Source organism: Akebia trifoliata, chromosome 8 (genome assembly GCF_017979445.1).
Source record: "Akebia trifoliata isolate Shusen 1 chromosome 8, ASM1797944v1, whole genome shotgun sequence".
NCBI lineage: Eukaryota > Viridiplantae > Streptophyta > Magnoliopsida > Ranunculales > Lardizabalaceae > Akebia > Akebia trifoliata.
In genome coordinates this window covers 8,878,686-8,903,589 of record NC_141382.1, presented here as the reverse complement: position 1 = coordinate 8,903,589, position 24,904 = coordinate 8,878,686, and the positions used below count along the sequence as shown (strand labels likewise).

Below are 24,904 nucleotides of genomic sequence, written 5' to 3'. Positions count from 1 at the left end.
AAGAAAAAATCTAGGACTACAAGTGAGCGAATATGAGAGAATTTAGATATTTTTTTATTAATCTCTCAATCTCAATGAAGACCACGTCGATAGGGATGTCATTAATCGGAAACCATGGTGTATATCAAACATTCACCAAAATCTGGAACAATACAAAGGTTGTCGTCAGCCTACAATTGTACTTCAAAATTCTAATCCATTCCGAAATATTTTGACCAGAACGAAACATCTATTATTGCATAAGCTTTTCTAAACATCACGATATTTTGATCAAAACCGTCTCTAACTTTTCTCCTAACCAAAGCATTGTATCCAGCTGAGATTTTAAACCTTGCCTAGAATAGGTGTCATATGCCATCGTTCCAGGAGGTGGCATCAAGAGCCCTAGTGGGGTTCTGTGATGTGAGCCTCACAAACCTGTGCAAGAAATCATGTATGAACGTCACCGACATTTCTTTGTTTTAACTTTGGCTGTTGAGTACATCAAATGAAAAATTAAAGACTATGAAAGTTTTATAAGTATCAATGCGACTCGAGCAGCTTACCTCCAATCTCACTTTTTTTTTTCCTGTAAGTATTAGTAGGTAAAAGTAGCTCTTTAAAAAACACGAAGCACTGAAATAAAGTCTGATAATAATTTGGCTCAAGGAATGGAAAGAGGAGAATAAAAACATGCGTGGTGGGGAGGTGTTAAAAGAAAAATGAATCATCTCTTAATTTACAGACCTCTTTCTTTCTTTTAGCCTTATATCCTAAAAAGATCAGGCTTTGAAACATGAGGTCCATTCAATCGAAAAATCCATAAAGAACAAATGAGATCATCTAACAACTGGGGAAAGCCAATGGGGCATTTAAGTGAGGAGGGTAAGTGCCACCAAACTCTTGTGGTTTTCCAAAGCCACCAAAGGAGCCCATTGAAACAAATCTGTCGTCAATGCTTTCAACTATCCAAGCAAGAACCTCAACACATCACTCAGTGAAATGATGCCTTCTACACGCTTGCTGCCAGCCTCCACAATGACGAGACGTCTCACCCCTGAAAACCATCAGTGGTACAACTTGGTGAAAAACATGATATCCAGAAGAGAGCACACTTGATTTATGCTAGTTGACCAACCAAATGAAGAGAAAAAAAAATGAGGGAAAGAATGAAAAGAAGTTACCTGGGTTTGCCAAACGCTCCATCACTTTGTGTAGGGGATCGGTCCGCAAACACATCTGACATCTCTGTCCATTTGCAAATCCATAAGAAGAATTTGCATCTTGGCCCAATTGCAATGCCTGTAAGTTGACAAGGCCAATGCAAGTGAAGGTGTTAGCTACCTTAGTTGGTGATCTGATGTTATCTGCTGTATCATTTTGGTGATAGCTTTGTCAATTTCACCATATTTATGCAACCATGTATAGTATTCACCATGGTAACGCAACCATGTAAATGCCTAGGGTGGGTGTTCGTCACCACCAATATTATTAGCTAAATAGTTTAACCTTTTTTGTTTTTAAATATAAAATTTTTATTAGAAGAAAGAGGACAAAAAGGAGGCTGAGATAGCCCCCAAACAACGAGAAAGAAACAAAAGAAAAACAAGCAAACCAAAAAGGAGAAATACATGCTTGAAGGAGGGCTACGAGTCACAAATGGTATCCCAATTGAAAACAAAATCCTGGAAGCACACTCCCACAAAGTCTTTACTCTTCTTTAATCAAAAGAAAAGTAATCCCAAAATCTCCATTATCGCCGCTTGAGACGAACTCTCCTTACTTTGGAACACCCTTTTGTTACACTCTTTCCAGAGACCCCTAGCAATGGTGGAATGAGGAATAGCCTAAAGATGCATTTTTTTAAAAGAGAAGATATTGAAACTCCAACCTTACAAAAACACGAATAAAGATTGAGGGAAAACCCAATCCACCTGAAAATGAATAAAAAGAACATCCAAATAACCCGGGAAAAGAAACAATGAATTAGAATGTGGTTGACAGACTCCCCATCTCTCGAACAAAGATAGCAATAGTTCGAGGTAATCCATCCCTGAAAAATCAAATTATCCAAAGTGAGAATTCTAACCAAAGAAACAAGCCATAAAAGAAAGATACCTTGGAAGGAATAAGGGCGGACCAAATGATGGACGTTGATAAAGAAACCTCTAATGACAAAAGCAAGCATTTATAGAGGGATCTAATAGAAAACATCTTATCGTTAGCCTTGAACTATTCCCTCCTGCCTTGCTCGTTCTCTCTGAATTTGAGCGAATTAAAGAGATCTAGGAGAGATGTCACCTTAGTTAACTCTTAGTCATTGAAATTCCTCTTGAATCCTGAATCCCAAGAATTTGTGTTTCCGTCCCGAATCAAACAATGCCTCACTGAACTGTTCTTTTTCAAGGAACAAGCGTAGAAGGAGGAAAATTGGGTTGACAGAAACGAATTACCGCATCAAATATCCTCCCAAAATCTTACCCCATCCCTCTCCCCTACTTCAAATCTAATCCCCCTATCAAACTGGTCAATACCTTTTCACACACTACACCCGTATGTCCCTCTTGCCTCACCACTATACCAACTAATCTCTTCTCCCCATATTTAACCTGAACCACCCTCCTCCACAAACTTTCTCTTTCTTTCCTGAATCTCCAAAGCCATTTACCCAAAAGAACTTTATTTCTTAATCTTAACCCTCTAATCCCCAAGCATCCATTTTTTTTTAGAGTGCAAACCAATTTTCAATTCACCAAGTGGTACTTTCTACCACCATTACTGTCATTCCACAAAAAATTCTTTATGAGTCTTTCAATCATGACCTCCATCGATTTTGGCAACAAGAACAAGGAAATGAAGTAAATCGGAATACTAGTTAAAGTACTTTTAATCAACGTTACCTACCCCCTTTGAAGAGATATTTAGCCTTCCAAGTGCTCAATTTCTTTTCCATTCTCTCAATAATTCCCTCCCAAATATTTTTACTACAATAAGGATCCCCTAAAGGTAAACCCAAATAGGAAGAAAGGAGAGTATCACTACGGCACCCCAAAGTTGCTGCAAACACGTCAAGATTCGGCACTTCGCCAACCCCAAACAACTTACTTTTCTGCAAATTTACATGCAAGCCTGAAATTGCTTCACGTATGAGTATAAAGAGTGAACTTCTCCTATTTACCCATTCTCGTTTGAATTTTGTGAGTGCTAGGCAAAAATACCAATATACCATCGTTGTTCCTGGCTCTTAAGAAAACTATAACGTTTCAAAATCGAGCCACTTACATCAACCCATTTTTCGGATGAATTAATTAATGCAGAGTAACAAATAATTCTGTTAGACAAACAATGTGTAGAAATTACCTGATGAATACTCATTTCATCAAGATGAATCTGTGCATACACTCTGTCTTTAGCCAAAGCTGTGATATCACTGTCAAAGTGATAAGAAAAAATATATACATATAATATTACCCTTGAATATCGAAGAATAACTGAAGTTGATTCTAGACTTAAGTCACATAAAAACAATGTTTAAGAAAACAGGTATAATTACCTTCGAGAATAAATATCCAGTAATGAATCGTTGTCATCAACTATTGGTATTGAACTAACATGAGCTGCATAGATAGAATGTGCAATGGCATCAGAAGATATGGTTAAAGAAGTTTTTCGGAAGAGTAATTACTCATACGTCTCTGCCAAACCAATCAAATTCCTCCTCCCCATTCTCAATTGATACATGAGCTTCAGTAATATAAGAAAACGGTTTTCTTATGAACCTCCAAGGGAAATAGAACAATGCACCCATAGCAGTCATTATAACCAGATGAGAAATATTACCAAAACATTATAATTGAATAACCTATCAACAAACAAGTTCTTTTTGTTGCTAGGTAAGCAAGATTGGTGGTCAGAAATTAGTAGGTGAAGGTGATTTATGAACCCAGGTCGCAGTATCAACCAGAAAAGACTTTAACCAACTTAGTTACAACTGAATTATAACATAAAATTGCCAACCCAAAAAATTCAATATTTGGATATAATTTTTCAGGTTTAGTTGCTAACGTATTTTGGTGCCAAAGAACCTTAAATATCTCCTTGTTAACTCCTTCATAATGTTCCTTTTATTGCTAATATAGTAATTTACAAGCAATATGAATGAGTTTAAAGTGCAGCAGTACAATTTGGGAAATTTGGGGGTGGAACTCGTGAGACTGACTTCAGCCTTACGACATCTTGGAGCAACATGAATATAAGATTCTCGAAGTCCAGCACAACAGTTCCAAGGAGTATCCACATAGAAGCTAACAAGATAATGCCCAAACCAAACCAACTTTAAAGTTAATATTTTTCACAGATATAACTACAAAGTTTCTGAGGCTGATCCTATAGAGTGAAAATTTTCTAGTTAAGTTCCCAGCATACAAAATGGTGATTCATACTCACTAACATCTCTCTAGCAAGATAGATCTACTGAATCAAAGATTCCTCAAATAACTGAAGCGGTTGCCGAACTTAAAGCAAGACACCAAATAACTGTCAAAAGTATATGGAAAGACTTGCGTTTGTAAGACACTAACGAACTCCATAATTTCAACTTTCGAGAATTTCACAAGTTGATAAATAGTGCCTGTATTTAATACATGTAAAAAATCTACCTTGAAGTAGCAAAGATAGGGCAGAACTAAGAGAAGCATTTGGTCGTAACATTGCTAATGGCCGTCCATTTGATTCCCCAATTTTTGGAACCCATGTGCCTAAAGGAATTGAACAAATTGGTTGTTGAAGGATGGGCAAGGAGCTAGAAGAATGTCTAAAATGCCTGCAAATACCTGAAAAATTAGAAGATCAATATGTTAGTATTAGATAATGTGCCTTGGATCAATAAACCAATGAAAATAATAATAAAGCTTTTAGATAATGTGCCTTAGATTAGTATACCACGGAAAATAATAATAAAACTTACACTTCAGTATCCCTGAAAGGGACGCAAGATGTAGTAGCTGAGGAAATAATCCATCCTGCGAGGAAGAATGGATAATAGGGACTGTAGCCACCTTGTTTTGCAAAACTTTTAAGGCAACATCTTTCAGGAAATCGTATGGCCCAGCCTGCAGATAAATAATCGGGTCACCAAGTAAGAACTAAAATATTATCCTCTATGAATATTATAACAAATATAATTTATACATGAACATCAAGACATGGAACTTGAGGAATCCCGCTTCATAGAAAATACAACAATAGCCACCTAAACAATTTGTAATTAATTGACTTGATATCTGCAAACAATATCCTTCAAATGATCATAAGGCCCAGGTTGTAAGCACCACAATTTTTTATATTCTATGTTAGATATTTATTTTTCAGTTACCAATAAGATAAACAATGTATCCTGCAGGGTTTGATTTCCTCAGGTTGTAACAATAGGATATTTACTTTATTAATGGCTGAGGAGGAATGGGACTAACAACAGGGAGAAGAGTCAGACTAGAATCAGTGGAAGGGGGCGCTCCCCGCTTCATAAGCCATTTATAAGAAGACATCGGAGAACAAGCCCCATCTGCTTTGTAAACTTACTTGAATTAAGGATCATAAAAGAAACTTTGTGTTTGATTTAAGGGGTTACTATGGCAGTGAGTTGCATCCTCTTCCCAACGACACGTGTTCTAGCAATTTATGGGGAAGATGTGTATTTTCTGAAGACGATGGTTTGCACTAAATTTCTGATAAATCAACTCCATTGTATCCTCTCTTTTGCTAGGCAAGCGAGATTAGTGGTCCATAAATAGTGGGTGAAGGCGAGTTTTGAACACAGGTCGTGATATCAAAATCACAAATTTTAACCAACTTAGCAAGTTGGCACCTTCCTAATAAAACTCAACTCTGATAGAGTTATTGCAGCATTTAAACCCTCAAGTTTCTAGTGAATATGTGTGTTTCACAAAAGAATAAAAAAAAAAAAAATTGAAACCTTTTGTCACACACACCCAAGCGAATACGCAAATATAGACACCTGTATGAAAAAAATCTATGTAACAAGGACAACCCATTTGATAAGGAATTATACGTAGTCAAACACAAGTCGTACCTACATTTCCAACACATGTCGAAACAGAGTCTAACGCCATGAAATTTTATTACGTATATCGAGGAATTAAGCCAACTATATTGACCTGTTTTCCTATTTAATTTTTAAAAAATATTAAAAATAAATTGTAACATTGTCGATTTAAAATAAAGATTTGCTAGAAAGAGAATTTGACAAATGAAATGTACAATTCGGAAAACCTTATCATGATTATGATTGAAGAATTAGAACATGTAGTCAAAGTAGATAAAAATCAAAATTTTATACGAAGCTCTTTTGGTCGAATGGACGTTATCATTTAGTTCAAAAGCATCGAAAAACATAGTTTAGACTGTCAGTACGCTTAAATCTGAGTTTAATATGATAAATTATGAAAATATTAATTTTATCAAGAAAACTTAGGGCGTAAGAAGTATTTTAGTCAATAGAGAAAAATCGATGAGGAATTTCGAAAATCCGAGATACACAGTTTGAATTGGTCTAATGTAACAAACATAACGGAGAAAAGAAAAATATATGAAAAAAATATTATTTAATTATTATTTTTATAAAAATTGAGTTTAAATGTAATTATTTATATGAGAGATGTTGATTTGAAATTATTAAAGAGTTAAAAGGGTGAAGTGTAATTAATATAAATAAAATTATTATTATATTATTATATTATATTATATAATATTATAATTTATTATAAGTTATAAATGTGTTAACATAGATACCCAAGTGTATTCTTTTTATATATATATTATAATATGATATGTTATATTATTATATATTATAATATAAGTTGATGTTCATTCGAACATGCGAGAAAAGAAACAGAAACAGAAACAAAGGTGTATTCTTTTTATATATATTATAATATAAGTTGATGTTCGTTCATACATGCGAGAAAAGAAACAAAAACAGAAACAAATGGGATTTGATAATGGGTTCGTATACATTATTTTTTATTGAGATTTAAACGTGTTTCAGATGTAAATTAAGATTCGACACTAAAGAACAAAATATCCACGACGTCGAGATCTACTTAGTCACTGGAATATTTTATCGAATCGCTAAAAAAATTAGCTAGAAAAAGTATTTTAATATCATAGGGACAGTAAAACTCAACTGCGAAAGTAGGAAACTTGGAATTTCAAATTTGTAGCATAACTTTTAATGAAATCTGTTTTATTTCAATTTTGATAATTAGTTTCAAATTTATTACAATTTAAATTCAAAATTCATGCATCAAATTGTATAATAATTTATTTTATATATTTTCTCTGATATTTTAATATTGTGAAATAAAAATAAATGAATTTGGGTGTGTAACTAAAAAATCAATTTGTTTAACAAATTGATTTTCATAGTAATTTTCGTAGAGTGTTCATTTTAAAAACTATTAAGATGCCCTGCTTTGAAAGTGTATTTTCATTTAGTAACAATTTATTAAAAAAAAATTGAAATGTTTAAGTTTAAATTTGAAATCGAGAATGAAAGTCTTGACTGTTTAGAATAGAGAATGAAAGTCTCGACTGTTTAGAATCGAGAATGGGATTCTCGATTGGTTGGAATCGAGAATGAGATTCTCGGTTATATGTGTTTGTATTGAGGAATTTTCAGGTTTAAAGTGTTTTTGAGCATTGTGTAATAGAGAGCATGGGATGAAATTAAGATGGTAACTGTGGGACGATGTACCTACATGTTTACTGCTTTATGATTTACTACTTTCGATATACTGCTGCATGTTTATAATTCTAGAATACCTGAGAATGTCATCATATTTGCGAATTTATTTTCATTTATTTCAAATGAATTTTGAAAAATGTAATTATTATTTTTGTTATCTATTAAAGGGGTAATGAATGCCTATAAGATTAATCGTTAGTTCTTTCCGAAAGCAACTAATTAATTTAGAATAATAGAAGTTTGATATTCTCTCCAGTAGTATAGGATACCACTTGAGAATACCATTGTACCTACTATTCAGGAAATTCTTATCTTATCTATATTAGAAAACAACAAATTGTAATGTAAAGATGGTTTGTATATAACTAGATTGATTCATGACACATGCATACCACAAAGGTACGATAAAACTGGCTTGTCAAATGATTGATCTTCGTTAGGGATCAACAGCCAACCTGAACCGAAAAACACAGTCAACCAATTATGGTAAATTGTCAGACCGACCATAAAATTAGGAATTAACGGTGAATTCAACACTGGTTAAGTATTGAAGCATCGATAATTTTGTACCAGTCGTGTACCTCATCATTCTTATCAAATACACCACCAGGATTGATATTCTTATAACATAAAATTAGGAATTAACGGTGAATTCAACACTGGTTAAGTATTGAAGCATCGATAATTTTATACCAGTCGTGTACCTCATCATTCTTATCAAATACACCACCAGGATTGATATTCTTATAACATATTTATGTTTTTTTTATTTTATTATGAGATAGAGATATTGCGTTACTGTTTTATTAAAAATTAACCTGTTTCGAGTGTTATTCGTTTTTGTTTACTTATTTGAAAACCTTCATTATTTGTAATAGATTAGCTTGTTTATTCATTCATATTAGGATTATTAATTTGAACTGTGAGTTTACTATTGAGTACCTTTCCTATTACTCACCCTACCAACAAAACATTTTAGATGTCCTAGCTATCGAGATGCCTATTTCTAATGGGGAATATTATTTAGAGAGATCGCAAGAACATGATGATGCACACTATTTTTGTTATATGTGAGCTGAGATTGGAGTTTAATGGAACTATTTTTGTATATTTTTAGACTTCCTTGTATATATTAGCATCATGTGTGTTGTGTATTCTTATATATATATGTCCAAAGAGTGGGAGTTAGTGTTTATGACGTGGATAACCGTCGATCGATGTAGGATGTGTATTTGATGTATGTATACTTTTGGGTTGTAATTATAGTTATGCTTTTTTTAAGTGATGTACATTCGTTATGATATTGTGGTTGAAATGCAGTGGATATATGGATTTTGATTATACAAATATATTTTCACAGGTAAAAATTTTTCATAAATCCAATTTTTAGGGAAAATTCTGTCGAAATTATTTGGAAGAAATTCACATTGTATTTAAATTTTGAAGGTCTTAATTTTGATTTTTTTCACTCCAACATCGAGATTTGGGAAAATCTAGATTCTAAATCGGGGGTGTGACACAGGGACACTTACTTTAAACAAATTTTAACTTTTTCAAAAAATTTATTTTCAATATATATATACTAGAGTTTGCCTGTGCCTACGACATGGGCATCCTCTTTGGGGTTTAGGGGATAAAAGAAAAAAAGACAATAAAATTGGAAGGGTATTATTGAAAAAGAAGGGAGAATAGGCGTGGCTTGCAACTATGGATGGATGGCTTTAGGTATAAAATAGGTGTGGAAATAGCAGGAGAAGAAGTTCAGCGATTGGATACCGTAGAAGGGGTGGGGAAGGGAGATGCTATTGAGGCCAGAATCTCAACGGATTCAGAAAATCAAGTGGTCAACGTGGAATTACAGCAGGAAAAAGATGTGAGCAGGGTGGAGAAGAAGACGTCTGATAATATCAAAAATGCCTGGGCAGTATCAAACCATTTGAGAGGTTGCGTGCGAAAGAAACGTATTTTCAAAATCCGTCAGTACATAAGGACACGCGTCACCCATAGCAGCAAGGTGCAGCCACGTTGTCTGACCGCAAAGCAGGTACGTACGGCATATTTGCTAAGAAAGATAGCTCGAAATTTAGCCTACACTAGGTGGTTACGCAAGTATGGGGTAGTGGAGTGTGAGAAGCCCAATGATGTGAGTAGCGGGCCGAAGCAGGTGGAGATCCATAACGAAGTGGTTGGGCCTTCTAACGAGACTGATTATGCGGCCTTTAATGGGCTGGACTGTGAAGGCCCATTTGAAGACAGATTGGTTACAAAAGCAGGCCTGGCTGGGATGGGTTCAGACAAGTTAAAAAGGCCCCTGATTCGAAGAGGCCCAATTAAAAAGAAAAATGGACTTAAATTGAAGCAGGCCGGCGGATGGATAATTCGAAATAACAGATCCATTAATTTCTTTAAATATAAGGGGGAGAGACAGTCAAAGAAGAATACACTGTCAACTGTTTCTCAAAACCCAGATTTGGAGGAAAGAAATTCTAAGGAGTCGAGCGTACAGGAAGAGTGGAGGGGTTTCGACGTAGATGAAGTGCAGCCCACATATGAAGAGGTACATGGTGAGGTTGGGGAAGAAATCAGTGAGAGTGGACAAAGACTAATCGATGAAAGCGACCTAAAGGCGAGGAAATGCATAGAGAGATGTTTCGAGATGGCTCAAAGGGATGTTCAGTTTGATTCTGTTAGTGAATTATCCAATCGAAGGATGGCTTACGATGCTAGCACCATTACGAAAGGTAAGTTCAAGCTTGATGGAAAGGATGATGCAGAGACGGTTGGGGATGGACAGCGGAAATCTTGGTCGCAGCTTGAGAGTGGGATTATTGGCAGCCAGTCTACAGAGGTAGTGGACCCATGGCTGAGTGGTTTTAGAAAGATGGGTAGACAGGAAGAAAATCAGAGGACTGGTACAGGTATGGGAGCTGTGGAAATGGGACAAGCCACGTTGAGTGTTGGAATTTCCTATTCTACAGTGGGTTCTGTAGAGGCAAAGAAGACACCAGAAGACTTAAGGCAGAAGAACAGAGGAGACAAGTACTTGGAACACCACCTAGTAGCCGGGACTAGAATCTGGGGAAGAATGCATACGGATATTTGGCAACATTCTGTTAATTCGAAAATGGCTGGAACCTTAAGCAACAGATGGGAGGAGCAAAGGAACTTGGGTATCTTCTTGGTGAAAATCTTTACTAGCCCATTCTCTCGCCCTCAGGTATTCCAGGTGTGTTCTGGGGAATTCCCTTGTTTTATTGGCCAAAATTATTCTGTGTTTACGTCATTGATTCTATCCATAGATATTCCGTTGCTTGGTCCACATGTTGTTTTCTCTGAGAACAGGTCTTGGTATCCTTCAGCCTATACTGATTCCTTACAATCCGGTGAAGCTGTCCAAGAGAAGGAAGGTAGACACGAGATCAGGAAAGATGACAGTCGGTTAGCTCGGGTTTCATTACTCTCAACTCAGAGAACAAGAAAAGGGGCAGGGGCCAACCTTACAGAGGGGTATAGTGATGGAAATTGGGCTAATAGAGACATGGATGAGCCGACATTGGAAACTTATGAGGCAGGGATAGTTAGGACTAAAATGGAGACGGTGGAATGGTTAGTGAGTGAAGCGTTGAACATGGCAGAAGACTTTGGCTTAGTCTCAGAGGTAGAAGATAGGGAGTCGTCCTTAATTCTGAGAGTGGCGGTAGGGGATTTGCGAGAAAGAACTATGTTAGAAGAGGAATACAAACGCATCAATCAAGTGTATGGAATTGAGGAAGGTAATGGGCAAGTGGAATACGAGCAATCTCAGGAAATCCGTAGTTATAGGGATGGTGACAATAATGAATTGGTGGTAGTTGCCCCCTTGGAGATGACAAGGAGTTTAACTAGAATAAGAGCGGAAATGGAATTGGAGAGGATGGAAAAGAGGTAGGAGCCTTGGTCAATGGTGGGTCTTTGTTAGGTGTCAAATGTCGCTCAAAGTATTATCTTGGAATGTTAGGGGGTTAGGTGATAAGAGAAAAAGGGCAGCAGTGAAAGCGTTTATCAGGAGCAAGAATCCGCACATTGTTACACTTCAAGAGTCAAAATTAAGTAGTTGTGATGATAAGATCATTAAGGAAATTTGGGGGAGAAACATTGATTGGTTAGCCCTTCCCGCTATAGGTTCAGCTGGAGGTATTCTGATGATGTGGAATAAAGATTGGATTCAAGTGACAGACAATTTAGTCGGGGCTTTTTCGTTGTCTATTTTATGTAGGAAGCGAGATGAAGATTTTCAGTGGGTGTTCTCAGGGATCTACGGCCCAACCATCAATAGGGAAAGAATGCAATTTTGGGAGGAACTTGAGGATGTAGCGGGTTATTGGGAGCAACCTTGGGTGTTGGGGGGGGATTTTAATGTTACTAAATTTACTCATGAGAAGAGTAGGGGTTCGAACATTACTAAGGGGATGAGAAAGTTCAATGAATTTATAGGAAGACATTGCTTGATGGATTTTTCTCTCCTAGGAAGACGTTTCACCTGGTCTAATAACCAAAGTAACTCTAGGTTATCCAGATTAGACAGGTTTTTGATCGATAATGTGTGGGAGGACAAGTTTCAAAATGTGGTTCAATCTGCTAGTTCTAGTCCTGTTTCGGATCATACACCTATCTTGCTGGAAGCAGGTCAACCTCGACAATACCCCCTTCCATTTAGATTTGAGAACATGTGGCTAGTTCAACCCAATTTCTTAGACCTCATTAGGAATTGGTGGAATGAGTATCCTACTTTAGGAAACCCAGGCGCTGTGTTCAAGAAAAAGCTCAAATACTTGAAAGACAAATTGAAGATGTGGAACAAGGAAGTGTTGGGAAGTATTGATGAGAAAAAAAAGGAGATTCCGATAGACATTGAAATTTTGGATAAGAAGGAGGAAGACAGGGAGTTGAGTATAGAGGAGAGAAGTAAGAGAATGGAATTGAGAGTGGAGTTCCAAAGAGTGGCCTTTATGGAGGAGATTAGTTGGAAACAAAAATCCAGGATCAAATGGTTGAAAGAAGGGGATAATAATACAAAAATTTTTCACAAAATGGCTAATTTCCATAGAAGAAGTAATCAGCTTGACAAACTGATCATCAATGATGTCATGAGGGAAGGAGAGGAGGATGTTAGGGAGGGGGTGGTGTGCTTTTACAAGGATCTGTATAAGGAGAAGGAACCCTTAAGACCGCGTCCGGATAACTTAGAGTTCAAATCCTTGAATCATGAGGAGAGGGAGTGGTTGGAAAGACAAATAGGGGAGGAGGAGGTTAAATCGGTTCTTTTTTCGATGAGTGGGGACAAGGCGCCGGGACCGGATGGCTTTAACATGGAATTTTTCAAACATTGTTGGGAGGTCGTCTCGAGGGATTTTATGGAGGTTGTTAAGGAACTGCAAGATAAGATGTGTTTAGAGTATAGCCTTAATAGCACTTTTGTGGCTTTGATTCCCAAGAAAGCCGGGGCGGAAAGGATAGAAGATTTTAGACCTATAAGTTTGGTTAGCTCAGTGTACAAGATTATTTCCAAAGTGCTAACAACTCGATTGAAAAGAGTTCTTCCTAGTCTCATTGGTGACGAGCAAGGGGCTTTCATTAGAGGGAGGCAAATCTTAGATGGAGTTTTGATAGCCAACGAATGTCTTGATTCTAGGATTAAGAAAAAGGAAAGGGGAATGATAGGGAAAATTGACTTTCAAAAAGCTTATGACCATGTGAGTTGGGATTTCCTAGAATACATGATGGGAAGGATGGGTTTTGGAGAAAGGTGGATCAAATGGATAATGAAATGTGTTACCACGGTGTCTTACTCGATTCTCATCAATGGGAGTCCGGCAGATTTTTTTAGGGGTTCGAGAGGATTGAGACAAGGAGATCCATTATCTCCGTTCTTGTTTCTTATTATTGGTGAAGCCTTGGGTAGATTGTTTACAAGAGCGGTTGATTTAGACAAGCTTTCGGGGTTTAAAGTGAAAGATGGACCATTGATTTCTCACTTACAATTTGCGGACGATACACTAGTGTTTTTAGAGCATTCGAGGGATCAAGTTAGAGTGCTTCGCGTGTTATTATGTTGCTTTGAGGCTATGTCAGGATTATATATTAATTTGCAGAAAAGTAAGCTTTTTGGGGTAGGAGAGGTGATCGATATTCATTTGATGGCATCTACGTTGGGTTGTGGTTATGATACCTTGCCTACGTCATACTTGGGATTACCGCTGGGAGCACCATACAATAGTATCAAAATTTGGGACAGTGTGATCGAGAGACTGGAAAAAAGATTGAGTAAGTGGAAGGCCAATTATCTGTCGAAAGGAGGGAAGGTGACGTTGATCAAAAGTACTTTAACGAGTATCCCGGTTTATGTCCTATCGTTGTTCACGTTACCGAGGTCTGTCGAAATCAGAATGGAAAGGCTTATGAAGGATTTTTTGTGGAATGATCGGAGAGATAGGAGAAAGTACCATTTGGTCAGATGGAAAGTGATTTGCATGCCTAAGAAGAATGGGGGGCTGGGCATTAGGGGGCTTAGATTAGCTAATAGAGCTTTGTTAGGAAAGTGGCTTTGGAGATTCGGTGAAGAAAGGAATAGTTTATGGAGGAAGGTTATTAGGGCAAAGTACGGGGAAAGGGGGTTAGGTTGGTATAGTGGTGAGGCGAAAGATCCTTATGGGTGTAGTGTTTGGAGAGGGGTTCTTAAAGGGACGGAGGATTTTGAGAGAGGGATTAGATTCAGAGCGGGATTGGGGGATAGAATTAGATTCTGGGAGGATAGTTGGTGCGGCACGTCGCCTCTGGCAGTCCAATTTCCGTCTCTGTACGCTTGTTCAATTACTAAGAATCGCTCTATCCAGCAGTGTTTGGTTGGCAATGACTCTGGTCCTACTTGGGATTTGGGTTCAGGAGAAATTTCAATGATTGGGAGCTAACTGAGGTGACATCTTTCCTTGATCTTATGCATACAGTTCAACTCAACGACAGTGAACAGGATAAGTGGGAATGGGTAAGAGCTAAGGATTCAAGGTTCTCCATCAGGTCTTTCTATAAATGGCTTACCTCCTGTGCAGAGAATTCCCTAGCGGGATCTATTACTTGGTCAAGGTTAGTTCCTTCTAAAGTATCTTTTTTTGTTTGGTTGGCTAATTTGGGTAGGATTCTCACGTTGGATAATTTGATTGTGCGGGGTTGGATCACTCCCAATTGTTGCCCTCTTTGTATGAATGATGGGGAATCTGTCGATCATATGTTCATCCATTGTTCATTTTCTTATAATATTTGGTCGCATTTCCTTGGTCTCTTTGGTTTTAATTGGGTCCCTCCTCGTAAGTTCTCCTCATTGTTAGTAGAATGGACTAGTAACGTTTTCCATACCAGAAAAAGGATCCTTTGGGCTTTGCTCCCCTCGGCTATCACTTGGGGGATCTGGAACGAAAGAAACAACAGAGTGTTCAATAATAAGAGTAGCAGCTCTCATGCAGGTTTTTTGGAGATCTTGGGTTTGCTATACCTTTGGTCAAAACAGAATATAGAGTTCGCGGGGACTACTTTTGACGATTTTGTGTTTAGATAGCACTATTTTTGTAATTACTAATGTTGTTTTTCCTTGTTTTGTTGTTCTTATTTGAGGCTTCCTCGGCCTCTTTGTTTCTTGTATTTCTTTTCTGATCAATATATTATACTTTTCAAAAAAAAAGAAAAAGAAGGGAGAATAGGAAAGATAATAAATTTAAAGGGATATTATTGTAAGAGAGAAGAAGAGGAAAGGCAATAAAGTGCGATATTCGAAGAAAGGGAAAAGGAGAAAAGCCAATAAAAATTAAAAATCCTCGAGTTACATTCTCTATGGGGTATAAAGATTGAGACAAAGGGAGAGGACAACTGTTGTGTTTTATTAATATATATATATATAATAAAGATTAATGTAAATCGTCTTATCTAGATGTGTTCTTCTTGCAGTGCACACTTACATGAATACAAGTACTTCAAAAAAATCTCTCTCAAAATATGGAAGAAACTACATGAACAAATTGGTATAATGGGTTCGTGTGAGTCAGTGTGTCCAACAGTTCATATCAATATCAGAAACCAACATGATCTCTTGGGAGACGTGTTAGGTTCCAGGTTGGTTCAGAGAGTAGAGTCGGCTTGGGAAGATATGTGGTGTGGAGAGACAACTCTTCGATCTCAATTCCCCCAGCTCTATGAGGTGTTGCATGAGAAAGATCTTACTATAGACAACTTTATGATTCGTCAAAAGGAATATGATCTCTTGGGATTTGGGCTTCAGAAGAAACCTCAATGATTGGGAGGTAGCAGCAGTAGCCACTTTCACAAGAAGACTGGATGGAGGAGAATGATCAGTGGCTCTGGAATGGAGAATTTTTAGTCATATCATTCTATTTATCTCTCCTTGATGGAAGGGATCAACCATGCCCAGTTCCCTCAATTGCGATCTGGGGACCAAATGTGCCTTCAAAGGTTGCTTTTTTCATTTGGTGTGTTGTCCAGGGGAAAATCTTAACTCTGGATCAGATCTTAGTCTGAGGTTTCCCAGGGCCCAACATGTACTACATGTGTAAAGCGGAGGCAGAATCTGCAAACCACCTTCTGATTCATTGTCAAATCGCTCAGGGTGTGGTGCAAGGTGCTAGATTTGTATGGTACAGTAGGGTGCTTTCCAAGGACCATTCACATGTTGTTTAACTCTTGAAGCGAGTGAGGAAGTTCTTCCAGAGGGGCCAAGAGAGACTTTTATGGAGCATCTGCCCATTTGCGGTGCGTTGGGGATTGTGGAAGGAGCAAAACTCGCCGGTGTTTGAAGGGAAATTGGAGTCCTCCCACGCTTTATTCTTAACCATCTTGGCTTTTGTTTTCTTTTGGTGTAAAGTGTTCAAAGAGTTTAGAGGAGAGTTTTTTGAAGATTTTATTGGAAGATGGGGTTGGGTTTGTACCGTTGGTCACCTCGACCACATTTCTGTTATCAATAAAAAAAATTACTTAGCAAAAAATAAATATAAGACACCAACATGGTCCTTTGTGTCTTTGTTACATCAATGTAAATACATAAGCATTGTCTTTCCTATAAATATGAATACGTACATGCACATCATCATCAAAGGCTTATCCAGAAAACCCAATATGTCCCCCAGAGGAGAGGGGGCGTCGTAATGGAATTCTGTGAAGTGGTATGGTATGAGAATGAGTGGTCGAGTGTAGCACGGAGAACCAGAAAAATACAAGGCTGCATTTGCTAGATATTCAAATCTACATGTCAATTTTATACATACATGATCACGTGTATGTGTATCCGTATATGTATTTGCATGCATGTTTGGTATGTCAATTTTATGCATATGAATTTGCAAGTGCATTTGAATGTTTATGATCTCATATGTGAGATACTTGGAGATAGTACAGAAGAGCTCTGAGGAATGTATAACAAAGCACATATATGATGTACCAGTCCTCCGCCACCACCGATTGTGTCCAGGGACAATCTCAATCTTCCTAAAATTTTCTAAACTTTCTATCAGGCACCAAATGGTAAGGAATGACAAGAATTTAAAGAATAAAAGTGAAAAGCTCCAGTTGCACATTAAGGAAGGTAAGAACAGCACCATTGGAAACACTTACATGGACTAGACGCCTCGGAAATGCTCTTCCTTGCCCATCAGTTTGGCTGTCAAGATGCAATTTTCCCTCTTTCCAGGCAGATATAGTGTGGGTCTCAAGCTCTTCTTCAGTTAGATTTGAACCGTGACTCCCAAGCTGCAGTTCAAGGGGTAAGAAAGCATTCCAACAAAGTAACTATTCCGTTTAAATAAAAACGTAAGCTTCTAGATGAAACTCATGCCAGGAAACAATTAAGAGCTCATATAAGCAATACAAATCTTAATCAAACAACTAAAACTTGTGATGCTATTAACCAAGCCTCACTCAAAACAATTTAGCTTCCCATCAGAACATTAATATATATATATATATAGCATGCATGGAAACAGTTAAGCGAATTTTTTATCTTACTTCTATGATAAATTACACAAGAAAGTTGAAATTTGCCAACAAATAAAGAAATTTTTTGCTAAAGAAAACAAACAATAATGGTTATGCAAAACAAAATATCTGCCATAGAAAGCCAATAAAGAGAAACAAGTAGATACAAGTTATTAAAAACAAGGAGATGTACGACAGATAACCAATGACTTTTTTATTGTTTGTTTTATAAGCAAGCAGGTTAATGATTATTAAACAGTAGGTGAAGGCGGTGGGTTTCGAACTCGGGTCATGGCATCAACACTCACAGAATTTAACCATCTTACAAGTTGGCACCTTCATGATAACCAATGACTTTCCCACAATCCCACCACTTCCTCGAATTCCACCTTCTTTTCTATATTTTTTAACTCAGTTTTGATAAAAACATGATACAAATGAATCTTCAAATTAAATTTTCTTTGAGAGATTAAAAAAATATTCTGTTAGTGAACACATGCACTTGCAGATTAAACTGTGTACAAGATCTCCACATGGTCACCAAAGAGAACTCAGTACCCACTATAGAGAAAAGCTACAATCTCTTCTACACTTCGGAGTCTCATCAACTTCTTGCCAAAGAGCCTTTTTTTTTATCCAATTCACAACCCCGGGGAAAAATGGCAGAGCAAAGCTCAGTATTTTTTTATTTTTTTAACTTTGTGCAATGAAGTGTATGAAGAGATGTATCAATGGACGGAGATACGATTTTCCTCTAAAATGCAAACAGTAAACACTTGCATTTGAAAGAAGCATTAATGGGAAACACTTTTACTTCCACACATACCTCTCTCAAGATTAAGATGAAATCTGATGCACTGAGGACACCAACAAATTGCCCCTTGGACAAGTCCCATAGAGGAGCCACAGGAATTCCCTGTAAAGAGCTTGATTCAGAAAAGTTGTCTATCCAACTACTTCCCACAAAATAAGTAAATGCTCAAGAACTTAGAACAAGCAAAATAGGTTTCAACTCTAAAATATCCAATACATATTCAATGCTTATACAAAATTTTTTGTACACAAACAGAAGTGTGAAAACCTGGAAGGCCCCCAACAATAAGAAGGTCTTAGTCATGTCTGCATCGAACTTTTCATATTTCCACGAATTAACCATTCATGGAAATATCCAGTAAATGGTAACCGAACCTTTAGTTGATTTTCTTCCAAAACAATACCCAGTAAAAAGTACTCAACGGATCATAAGTAGTTTTGCATATGATTTGCCAAAATGAAAAAAAAAAAAAAAATTGAACTTCCCTTTGAATCATTGATTGCTCAATCAAAGATACAAGGGTAAAAATAGAAAGTAATAATCTGGGATATGTGAACAGTAACCAAATCTTTACTCCATTCTAACCTGTGAAGGATCAAATAAATACCTGCTCATAGAGAATATGAAATGCTTGCTTCACAGGTAAATTAACATCCAAGGCAAGGACCTGCAATTATCATAACGAAGCAGAACTGGTTTAGATTTAGTTTGAAGTGATAAGATCCAAATGAATAAGCTCATAAAGGAAGGTGAAGCATCCAACCTTGCCCGACTCAGGAAGCAACTCATAAGCCGTATGTGTAGACAAATATAAGGAAATACGGTGGCGAGAGACCTCTAAATCAGCCTCTGAAATCCTTGGCACAGCCTCCTGCAGGCTACTAGCTGACAATGTGACCTGTTTTTATACCAGAAATTACATACCAACAATATCAAAATAAATCATCCCATGGAATGCCCACGCTTATAGCTCATTTACGGAGAAAAAAAATCTTACAGATGAAATCCACATTAAGCTGCAAAGGAAAGCACTGTATTACACTACATATGGCATTTTAAATTCCACCTGAAAAATTAATAGGATGAACCCTGAATACGGATTTGCATAAACACAATATGGACTTCATATGGGTACAATATTCATAGAGGTTTTTCAAATGCGCACTCCGATTTGAGTAAAGGCATTAGGTTCAGAGTTGTGATATGTGTCAGGGTGGAGTGGGAATAGTCCACTAAAGATCATATTTCCAGTCCTACTCTCGCGCTTAGTTAAAGGTTGCCTTCTAGTAGGAGGCAGGAATACTATTTGGAACAAGGGCCTTAAAGGAATTCTGATGAGAACATCTGAGATCATGGGCTTTTTCCATTAGGCCATTTGTTAAATTTTATGTTTTTTTTTAGTTTTATGATTAGGAGGATTTTTTAGGAATTAGGGTTAGTATTTTTTATTTTATCGGTAGAATTAGGGTTAGTATTCATGTTTACTTTTATGTTCTTTTTAGTCCATGGTCATTGTATATAAGTTTGGGGGCATTTTGGTAACTTATCATGTCTTTCCAACGAGTTTTCATAAGCTGAAAATTCAAGGGAGATAAAGTTACAGGATTGGGACGTAGATGGTATTTTTTTTATTTTGTTTTATTGAAGTTTTATTCAAAGTCATCAGATCTTGTTATGTTAATTGGATAGCTGAGATTAGATTGGTTTTGAGTCTTATATAAGTAGTTATAGAGACAAATATTCCAGATTATTATTGTTGAGAGATTGAATAAAACTTACAGGTTTTTCAAGAGATTGGATGTGTATGGCTCTTCTTGGTATGATTCCAAATTACGATTACTTTTCTTGATGTGATTCCAAGGTAATAATCATTTATTTTCACATTCTCCTTTTTCTTTATTCCTTTTCTCTTTTCTTGATTTTTTTTTTTTCTCAATATAACTTGTTTTCCAAAAAAAAGTTTACAACCATCATTTTCTTGGTCAAATCCCTTCCAATCCCTAGTTCCATCATCAAGAAACCCTAGCCTACCTCTCTACCACCACCAAATATAACCCCCCTTTAACTTGATTACAACATATATGTCATTGAAAAACTTTGCATTTTACCTATCAGAATATGGCCATTGGGATTGTGGAAACCTTCACAACACCAATAAAAAAAAACCATTTGGGCCTAATTATTTTCTTGAAACCCTTGATTGGGCTTAAGAAAACATTCACAGGTATTAGATTGAGACCCTAACTTAGTTTGAAAGTCCTATCTTCCTTAGGATCCCTCATTTTAATATTTGGGAATAGCCTGTAGGATTGTAACTTAGCCTAGGAATCATTTTTAATTACTTATTCGATTTTCTTTAATAATCTCTAGTAGAATTAATTAATTTTGTGAATTTTATTGTTCTTGATAATTATTCTGGTTCTCAAAAGCATCATCTTTGGTTAAGTTCACATCGCCTTGCATCAAATACTAGGGATTGGGAGATGGATTCAATTTCTAGCCTCTCTTCTCATCTAAGTGAGGATCGTACTCCCTCCCACTCCTTAAAGGTAGTTTGCAATTGGGACTGCAATGGTACTCTGTCAGTTCGATCTTTTTTGTTCAGTGCTACATCAAGCAAATCTCACACATGGCACACACTTAGCATGGCAATACAAAAACAAAACCAGACTACACTACATTGTATCTTCCCATTTGAAAACCATGTCTTTGAAACGAAGTCTTCTAGAATCTTGAATGATACAGGCAAATGAATATGGTACATAACACCTTAATTTTGAAAGGCATGTCACCACTGTTTTTCTCTATGCCTTCAAAAACACATTTCTTTCTACCTGTTCAAACAATCCAACAAATTTAACATGTATTTTACATTTTTCCCAATTAATTTGAAAAGAATAATAATCGTCAATGAATGGCTTATTTCAACAATTTGTGATTGGCAACATGTATCCTATTTCAACAATCAGTTCTACCTTAAGCTATATCCTCTCTAAAGGAATATGTCCGATAAGCTCAAAAAGAACATGATACTTCTAAGTTATTGAGAGAAATGCTGAAGCAAGCTTCTTTCATCTAAAAATAACAAGTTATCTTTTTTTCATATCCATCTCCACCATATTTCTATACTTTTTCAGTCATGGAAGGAAAATTTGGTTCCATCTGCCAGAGTAAAAACAATGCCAATATCTAAACTAAACCAACTCTTGAGAAATCTATTAGCATGAACACTAATGGAAAACTAGAAAGAAACAAGAGTCAGTTACACTTGCCTCTTAACCAAATTTAAAAAAATTAGTAAGGCAGCCTTTATGACAAGTATATTGCATATAGTCTGTAAATGAATATTTAAATGATGGTGATTATAGATCCAGCTCCCTCGAGCATCAAGAGGTATACCATAGGTACTTGGATCTCCTAACAAGAAAACTGAGGTATGAAGTATAAGTACTCTGCAAGCATGAAAAGCACCAATACTTCTAGCATGCAATCTAAAGTACAATGATGGACAGGATGAGAAATGCAGGATATCATAAAACTTCTACTTAGCAGTGACACCACCTATGGAATTATAGAAGATAGACTCACCACGCGCTGAAAGGCATCATTATCCACATCCATGTTCGATCTGGAGCCAGGTGTCTCAGGACTAAAGATTGCAGGAATTGGATCAGGTTGCCCCGCTAACAGGAGAGTGTTCACTATCCCATAGTTCCCAGAGACAAAGGGTTGGCACTCGTCATGTCGCCACTCTCCGTCAACAAAAAATTTGTACTGTATGTAGATCAAAACAACACAAAAGATCAGAAACTCTTAAGACTTACAGAAACATTTGTACATGTCTACCCAAAATATCATGTATTGACACAAGGCAATAAAATCCTTAGGTACTGTTCCTCATCCTTGGCAATACTTGGGCATTTTAAAGAATTAACACTTCTTACTTCTTACTTTAAAGAATTGTGTAATGCCATATATGAATATTGGGTATAATCATTGAATCCATGAAGAATTACTGGTATTATTCAGGGTTTTATTTGACGAATGGCTCTGTGTCCTTCTTTCAGCTATAAGACTTCTTACTAAATCTAACATTTTCTTTCCTTATCAAATTCAAAATATGACTATTATTATACAGCAACACTCACCTCTTTCAATCAGATTAACTCATAGATAATACTTCTGATGAACACTTAAAAAAAAAAAAAAAAAAAAAACCTTTTTGAACCAATTTCCCATATCCCATTATCCGATCATATGGATAAAACCATGTTGAACAAATATCACTAAACCTTTCCCTTGTGATCAAAACATGGTAAACTAATTTCCCCAAATGTTCCACACTTAACCAAAAGCTGGCAAAGAATCAAGGTATCCTTAATAGTCTCATATCACGTTTCTTACTTTTGATGAGCACATTTATGACGGTTAGTTATTCAAATTTGATACATTTTTCAATAGTCCAAATGATCCTTTCCAATTGAAGAAAAACTTCTCCCCACTCCTTCAATTAGGGTGCCACAAAGAATTTTAGACTAGGGTAGAAAGGAAAGGACTCGAATGTAATGAGTAATCTATGTGTCTTTTTAACCAACATATCTGTGGCAGCTAATCAAATTTTAAATTATTTGGACATGGGTAACTATGAAACTTCTTTCTGGGCAAATTGTTTACACAGGTAATCTCTACTATCATGACTTTTTAACTTATTATATGGTCATTTTAAGTTTCAACTTTCTAATTCTGTTGAGAACATATTACATTAACTAAAGTGAATGGTAAAGAAATGACCAAACAACGACAATAATGAAGTATCTCAGAAAATCTATCTGCGCTTTTGGATTTGCCAAAGAAGATGGATTCTATAAAGTTTACAAGCAAATACAACCCAATTGTGGACTACATGACTGCCTTAAATTACTTGCCTTTCATACTTATAAATCAATTAAGAGCGTCACAAAGCACTAAATGGAAAAAATTGCAACACTATCAGAAGAAGTCCCAGATATTGACCTGATGATACCCTGGCGTTAAGCTGCAAATAGCCTGAAATACAGTGGGACAACCCTCCACCGGGGACATCAGCAAATGCTCTGACCACCTAAGGGAGAGAGATTGCAATTAATAGCCCTATAAAATATCCATTTCAGGATAAGATAATAATGCCAACTAGTAACAAAATTCCACTCAGCAATCACCAATAAACATGACCGATGTAAGAGAATAATTCAAAACCCATAACAGCAAAAAACTCCCAATCTATGTGGTGCCAATATTAAAACACATTGTTCATTCAAGCCTCACCTGGTGAAAGAGCCAGTGAGGAATACCCTTCTTCCCCCATAAGGCCACACAAACCGTGTCGGAACTAACACAGGACCCGCAGCTCCGCTGGTTTCTGCCCCAGAATCCGCGCCCGAGAAGAACATTTTCTCTAAATCTTACAGAAATTACAAAAAACAACAACCTTGAAAAAAGATTAAATCTTCCTCCTTTACTTTGCAAACTAAAAGAAACTATGATCCACAACCCAATTCTGCAAAACCCTTATATCCAAACCACACCAAGACCTCGTCAAATCACTGAGAACCGAAAACCACATTCAATGTTCATGCATGAATGATGAACCCCTCCAAGCCCCCTGAAGAAACAGCAAATTTAGGTTCCTCTAACAGGGATCCTCCACATCGCAGAGGACCCCTCAGTAATTAGACATCCCCTCAGGAGATCCAATCCACTCTCCAAAAAAAAAATCTTGGAAACTAATACACAAAGCTGAAATCTTCAAACCCAAGTAATAAACACAATTGCCTTCTCAACCCTCGATAATCCCACAATTCTACCAGTTCAAATACTCACCAAAATCCAATATCCGATAATTGCAAACTCTTCTTATCAATAATTCAAATCGAAAATTATTGAAAATTCGAAACCACGCCAAATCAAACACTCCTCTGTAATCCTTGAAGTCCAAAATCTCTGCTAAACCAACAAAAAATTTAAAATCTGTTGCAAAAATTCAATTTTGATCTAAACTGTACGCATTCAACTACAATCAAATCCAATCTACCAATCTAAAACCCTAAAAATCAAATTTTGATCTAAAAAGAAAGAGAGAGAGAGATTTTCACGGGGGAAAAAACAGAGATGAACCCTAACCCTATGTAGTTAAAGAGAGAAGAATCTCACTGAATATCCGACATTGCTGGATCTCGCAGAAGCTCAGCTAAGTTTCACAAGAACAGAAGAGAAGAAGTAGAAGAGAGAGAGAGAGAGAGAGATGAATAATATCAGTTATAAAAAAAAATGATTAAAAAATAGGGAAAAAAAAAATT

At 36.6% G+C, this 24,904-nt stretch overlaps 1 protein-coding gene across 3 annotated transcripts; it reads right to left on the bottom strand.

Moving 5' to 3' along the window:
* Nucleotides 1-616: 616 nt before the first annotated feature.
* LOC147395936 (sucrose nonfermenting 4-like protein) lies at nt 617-24,904 on the bottom strand. Of its 3 annotated transcripts, none has more exons than XM_086451358.1 (14): nt 24,759-24,904; nt 23,874-24,548; nt 23,583-23,670; nt 22,158-22,343; nt 19,333-19,467; nt 19,177-19,236; nt 18,582-18,671; nt 17,396-17,530; nt 4,946-5,090; nt 4,638-4,811; nt 3,533-3,596; nt 3,340-3,409; nt 1,164-1,281; nt 617-1,036 (listed from the first exon to the last, which is right to left on the bottom strand). In XM_086451358.1, exons 2-14 carry the CDS (start codon nt 23,996-23,998, stop codon nt 945-947), a joined length of 1,482 nt encoding a protein of 493 aa, XP_086307484.1. In that variant the 5' UTR covers nt 23,999-24,548; nt 24,759-24,904; the 3' UTR covers nt 617-944. The 3 variants fall into 3 exon arrangements, with proteins under 3 accessions (XP_086307484.1, XP_086307485.1, XP_086307486.1); XM_086451359.1 differs by lacking the exon at nt 24,759-24,904 and adding an exon at nt 24,729-24,746; XM_086451360.1 differs by lacking the exon at nt 24,759-24,904 and having other exon boundaries at nt 23,583-23,699; nt 23,874-23,989.

Bases quoted from the DNA above. Each gene is read 5' to 3' on its own strand.
- LOC147395936 (XM_086451358.1), bottom strand. From the start codon at position 23,998: ATGTTCTTCTCGGGCGCGGATTCTGGGGCAGAAACCAGCGGAGCTGCG. The intron at 19,468-22,157 runs GTGAGTCTATCT...GTATAAAAACAG, and splicing joins ATGATGCCTTTCAGCGCGTG to GTCACATTGTCAGCTAGTAG. The intron at 18,672-19,176 runs GTATTTATTTGA...AGCTCTTTACAG, and splicing joins TTCATATTCTCTATGAGCAG to GGAATTCCTGTGGCTCCTCT.